This window comes from Trachurus trachurus (assembly GCF_905171665.1).
Source record: "Trachurus trachurus genome assembly, chromosome: 16".
In the NCBI taxonomy this organism is placed as follows: Eukaryota; Metazoa; Chordata; class Actinopteri; order Carangiformes; family Carangidae; genus Trachurus; species Trachurus trachurus.
Window position 1 is genome coordinate 8,251,851 of NC_139902.1, and position 6,063 is coordinate 8,257,913.

Genomic DNA, 6,063 nt, shown 5'->3' on the forward strand with positions numbered 1-6,063 from the left:
GGATCAGGAGAATGGGGCCATTTTACGTGGAAATGACCGTGTGGCCTCTAAAGCAGCATATCTTCAGTTTGATAGTGACAGTGGTCACACACCTCCTGTTTTGAATGAAACCCAACGCCAGGTGTCTGCCAGTGAGTAGTAGGCTACACTAGGTGAGGGAAGAGTGATTGTCCATTAATGTTGTTAATCTCAAATGGTGACAGAGACAGGTGGTCAATTTAATGTTTGTGGGGGCAACAGAAATCCATTTACACCACACTTTCCTTTCTTCTTCTTAAACTAAGTTTTAAGAAAGTTTCTGTGCATCGTATTGGGAGTTTAAAATCATAGAAACATCAAAGATAATCATGCAATGATCCACCCAGGCAATAATAAGGACAGCTAAAAGGAAACACTCCAGATTAATTGCAGCATTCCTATAATACACACTATGTATGTGAGATCCACATTTTACCCTTTACTACAAGATGCCTACTAAAAGGTGCTACTCTTTTAACAGTGATCAGTTTCACAATTTGAAATCCATAGTCCTTACTTGTGTAAAACAAAAACAAAAAAAGATATAATAAATTATCATATTATACATAATTTACTCTTTTGTTGCAGTGTCTCGCACTAGTAAATTCACACCGTTGTAACTCAATTGTTTCTATTATTTGCAGACTTTAGTAAACTGAACTTCATTTGTTCAAGTGGAGCAGTTGTTGCTTTAAAACCAGTGAAGAGTAAAAATCAAAGGATGAATAGTTTGATTCCATTTAAAAAGGCCCAGTAGGTATCTTTTGTTAGCAGCCCACAAAAACTCATGATCGGCCCAACGCTGTTGCACAGCTTACCGTCACATGTGCAAGTGTCTCTGGCAGAGGCATGTGGCTGAGTCAGACGCCGGCCGGGCCGACACTCCCAAAACAAACCTGTCTTACTGGCCGATGAGTTGTTTACAGACTAAGAGCATCTGGAAGTCCAGAGACAGACTTCACTGTGATACTTGGCATGGGTGCTCTTTCTTCAAGTCTTACTGTGATATCTACTGGACATGGAGATGAGAGCTGATCTGACGACACAAACACACAGTCATGACATGTTTTCAGCTTCTGCAATGGAAACTTAGCTCCCAGTGATTGTGAATGCAAATAGCGTAGTGTCATTTTCCTGCTATGCAAAAAGGACGTGGCTGGCAGCAGTCTGGGTAGTGTGAGTGTGTGTGTGTTTGTGTGTGAGGCCTTGGCTAAAAGAGTCCGGAATCACTGGAAAGGCCATGTGGAAGAACTCAATTGTCCCAGTTAAGCATTCATGAATACTAAACCAAACCGTGAATGGAACATTCCTATTTGAGCTTTCCCCCTCATAAATTTACCCCCCAAATTCTGCAAGTCATAATAACACAGCTGCATAAAGCATAAAGACAACTCATATTTATATTCAATTAAAATACAAAATAATTAACAATAGTGGTTTTTCCTCATCTGCAACTTTTCAGCATTATTTTCTAACAGGTAAAAATATAAATTGCAGTATTATTATTTCAAGCATGATCACAACAGTAGCTGCACCCCAAATGGCAACAGTTATTCAAATATACACGTTTACATTTACATATACATACACGCGATAATGCACTTTTATGGTCATCAGATTTTGGTTAATCTTGCTAAATACAGATTTGTAAATGTCACTTTGCTATGATGTAGATGATTGAATAAGAGTCTTCCCTTGTGCATCCTGTATTCAAACTTCATGTACTCCACAAACCAGATTAGCAGGCACTGAAATATCTGCAAAGAAAGAAGAAAAATAAACTGTGTCAGCCTGTGTAATGCGGTGTCACTACCTTGAAATGTTTTGGCAAGGTATAATCTTATTTACAGTAACAGAGCATGACATGTAGCTTGTAATGTGTGTGGTATTGTTTTTATACCGATTTTCGCAGGCTTAGGGAGATTTAGGTTATTCATGATGTTCACAAACTCCTCCAGGCTCTTGGTCAAGCGTGGGTTAAACTTGCGCTCCTCACCAACGGTAGACACCGTCCGACCTGATATACAGAGACAGATACAGCCAAATATGTCATCTGCAGTCACAGCGGGTTTAATCTTCACCACATGTTGAACCTCACCGATCAATCAAAATAATGACTGGTTTCAAAGCAGCAAAATCATAGGCTGTTGGCAGACATGCAAACGATGATGCAGTGCACATTCAAAAACCATGTTTGAAGTGTCACCTGTCTGTATTTGCAATGCACAACATGTGTTATCACATCCGTATTAGTTATTATGGATGGGAAAATGTTAGTAATGACCTGCCAATACCTCAGTGTTATTAAATCTATTTGAACAACCAGTTTTGGTTCAATGAGATGTGATGTTAACAGTCAGATGTGATGGGTTTTTACCAGTGTAGTCGTGCGCTGGGTAGACAAGGCACCGGTCAGGCAGGGAGAAGATCTTCTCATGGACTGATGCAAAGAGTTTCTTGGGGGAACCTGAATCAAAAAGAGAACATTATGCAAAAGTTACACAATTAAAAAAAGAAAGAAAACATACACACAAATGCAATACTGCCCTCTTGTGTTCATCTTGCAATGTTACAAAAATAGAGGCTCATGGGGAGTGTTTGTGGATCTAGAACAACAAGGTCAATGTGTATGTTTACCCTGCTGGAAGTCTGTCCTGCCACAGCCTCTGATGAGCAGAGCGTCCCCAGTGAACGCCATGGTCTGATCCTCTAGCACCAGCGTCATACAACCATCAGTGTGTCCGGGTGTCTCCCTCACTGACAGATACTAGCAGGGAGAAGAGAAAAAAATAGGTATTTAAATTTATTTTATAAAGCACTTTAATCTAAACGGTTTCAGTTTTTCACAAAGAAACACATAATCCAGATCCAGAATACTCAAATACTCAATAATCAAAATACTGGTATAAACTCAAAATAAAAACAATGCATGCAAATGCCCACGTACAGTACATTATAAAAGTGAAAGCAACACAGACAGTCTCTGTAATATGAGGGTTCCTACATGTTTTCCAAAGGCGATCTTGTCTCCCTCTGACAGGAGTATGTCTGCAGAGGCGCCACTGAATTTGGAGATAGCACTCTTCAGGCCAAGCAGTCTTTTCTTCATCAGCCCAGTACTGGTGATGTGGTCCGCATGACAATGAGTGTTTACTATCAGAAAAAAAGGATTATGTGGTTCACCATGGGGTCCGGCAGTGATTTACTTTTATCATTTGCAGTATAAAAGCTGGTGGTTTTTGTAATGATATGCATATTATGTTATTATTCATGTCCTAATGACTAATTCCAATTTCAAAGAATAGCATGTCTTGCAATTTTCAGTTTTCTATGATTATGTATGTCATTGTCTGAAAAATGTTATTAAGTAAGTAATACTGTGACATTAATTTTAGACATATTGCTCATTTGACACGAGTAAAAGACAATAGATAATCCACAAACACCTCTGTCCTTAGTCTGGGATAAATGAGGGTTCACATAAAATCCCAGAATATAGACGTGAGTTTATTTTACCTCCAGAACAGACTGTGCAGGATTAGTAACAGCAGTAATTAAGCTATTCAATACATGACAGCCAGAATGATTTTGACTTAGTTTATGACAGAAACAAAATCATTTCTTCACCTAGGCCACATGAGGATTAGACATACCTGCAACTTTTAGATCGAGCCCCAATTCATGTATGAGCTTCAGGTCCCTGTCGATGGTCTCCAGCACAGGATCGATGAGGACAGCCTCCTTGGTCTCCTGGTCTGCCAGCAGGTAGGTGTAGGTGCTGCTCTCCAACTCAAACAGCTGCACAGAAGAGAAAAAAGCCCACAGGTGAGTGCACAGGAATGACTCACTTTGTAATAAACGATAAAGGATGCCAGCAGTTGGTAGTGAAGCAGATCATATTGTGATAAAGAGATTGAACAGATAACTGTGGAGCTAACAAGTTCTCCAAAAACACCTGGAACAACCCACATGCCAGGTGTCTTAAAAATGGCATTAATTTTATTTTACAAAGAGAAACTATCCATAACATTTATTAGCCTACTGGAAGCACATTTTAGACAGTAGCACAGTTTATTTAGTGTTTACAACCATTATATCTCATTTTAATATCTTTAATTAAGGGTATACTGTAGCTATAATGAGTTGGCATGGAGCTTTAACAGTCTTCAATTGATTAAAGCGTCTAAGTGCACCTTGAGTTGAGTCTGGTTACTCAGCTGCTGTTTCCAGAAGGTCAAATATGATTTGTCAAGCTAAAAAAAAAAAAAAACACCTAACCCACAGCAGTGTCGCTGTGGTACATGAATAACAGTTAGTTCAACATGAGCACTGAACAGACTGCGGGGAGTAAAGGGGCCGTTTGGCCGAGACACTGTATGACAGACAGCTCACAGAGATGAGTCCTGCAGCCTGGCTCATTATAAAACAAACTACAACTTTGAACGCAGCACTCATGTTCAGGCTAAAGGCTAACTCCACCTAGCTAACTTCCTCCTGACAGCAGCTAGCAGCAACATTTTGTTTGTTTACAAACAGTTTATTTTTCGTCACGTTGGACTTTGCAGGAATAAAGCCTCCGCAGAAACAGCATAACCTACCTGTCTGAAGAGCAGTCCTTCCGTCTGCGCCATCCTGGAGCAGTACGACCTGATGGTGCCTCGTAGCGGTTCGACTCCAGCTCGTACGCCGGGACTGAAGCGCCTGCTCCCGGCTGCTGCACAACTCGAGCCCTCGGTGTTCGGTCTGAGGCGAAGCGTGAGAGCCAGAGCCCGCTGAACTGGCCTCACTTTGTTTATAACCGAGCACATTGTCGCTCGTCTCGTTTGTTCCAGCTGCACAATCAGATATTTAGTGTTAACCCAAGTGGAGCAAATATGTTGGACAGCTAAGCCGCGCGCGGACACCGGGCTGCAGGCACGCGACGATGTGACAGCGCGTTAAACTCGAGTTAAGATTCAGAAACTGATCAGTTTATCCCCAAGTAAAGTTCAGTGCTGTCTGACAGCTTCACCCTCACCTTGTGTGAACTTCAAGACTATATAATGTTGTCACCGTGTCATTCACTTTTACTGCTGCTGCTGCCACAGCCAATACTTGTGTTATTGAGCAACTTGGGTTAATCCTCCCGCGGTGCAGGTCAGCTTCCTCCTCCCTCCACAGACGGTGGGCAGGTCAGAGACGCTCCCAGCTGTCTGTGGTGCAGCAGGACAGGAGGAGCGTCAGCCAGGACACACACACACACACACACACACACACACACACACACACACACACACACACACACACACACACACACACACACACACACACACACACACGCACAGTTGTGTGGCCTGTGGCATACGTGACTGTTGAAATGTGTTATCGCACAGACCCACCCACTAAACCAAACCAAGTTAGACAAACAGAATAATCCTGTCACCTGACATACAGTAGGCCTATTGGAAAATCATGTAGTTATTAAACAAATGCTATATAGACACAACACAGATATTTTAGAGTTTTTTAATTTATTTAGGTTTTGTTTCTCCTAATGACAGACATGTTTTGCTAGCCTACTTCTTTATTCAGTCAATTATATTAATTTTGATCGTTAAATTATGACATAGTAGATATAGTAGGCTATGAATTGAATGACAGTGTCACAGAATCATGAACTTGTTGGTGCTTGGCCCTAGGATAAAGTTATGATGTTGGTCCCTTGTTGGCCACCCACATGCAGTGTTAACTGACAGTAAATTAACAGGCAATGATGCATTATAAGTGCTGAGGTAATATCAACAATTTGTGTAACTGACTGGAGCTCAGGCAATAAAACAATGAGTAAATATAGAAAGGAAAAATGATAGGCAATTTTCACATTTTCCTGCTGCCAAACAATCAATTTCTTAATAAAGAAAACAACTAGATAGGGAAAATGACCACTGTTTTCAGACCTATAATACTCCTATAATGGAATACATTTACCTAACCCTGTGTGTTTTGTGTTTATTTCTTGTAAGAAAAATGAACAGTTGATACAATCCAACTTTAAAATAAAAGAAC

At 40.7% G+C, this 6,063-nt stretch overlaps 1 protein-coding gene across 2 annotated transcripts; it reads right to left on the minus strand.

Annotated features, from left to right (window-relative positions):
- Positions 1-1,393: 1,393 nt before the first annotated feature.
- ethe1 (ETHE1 persulfide dioxygenase) lies at positions 1,394-5,215 on the minus strand. Of its 2 annotated transcripts, XM_083989628.1 has the most exons (8): positions 5,036-5,215; positions 4,617-4,850; positions 3,672-3,816; positions 3,023-3,171; positions 2,656-2,785; positions 2,396-2,485; positions 1,919-2,035; positions 1,394-1,775 (listed from the first exon to the last, which is right to left on the minus strand). In XM_083989628.1, the coding sequence occupies exons 2-8, from the start codon at positions 4,824-4,826 to the stop codon at positions 1,729-1,731; spliced, it is 888 nt and encodes a 295-aa protein (XP_083845754.1). In that variant the 5' UTR covers positions 4,827-4,850; positions 5,036-5,215; the 3' UTR covers positions 1,394-1,728. The 2 variants fall into 2 exon arrangements, with proteins under 2 accessions (XP_083845754.1, XP_083845753.1); XM_083989627.1 differs by having other exon boundaries at positions 4,617-5,213.
- Between the last annotated feature and the right edge of the window lie 848 nt (positions 5,216-6,063).

Excerpts from the sequence above, each read along its gene's own strand:
- ethe1 (XM_083989628.1), bottom strand. The coding sequence starts at position 4,826 with ATGTGCTCGGTTATAAACAAAGTGAGGCCAGTTCAGCGGGCTCTGGCT. Across the intron at positions 3,817-4,616 it reads AAGGACTGCTCTTCAGACAG|CTGTTTGAGTTGGAGAGCAG; the intron begins GTAGGTTATGCT and ends TCTTCTGTGCAG. Across the intron at positions 2,786-3,022 it reads AGATCGCCTTTGGAAAACAT|TATCTGTCAGTGAGGGAGAC; the intron begins GTAGGAACCCTC and ends TCTCCCTGCTAG.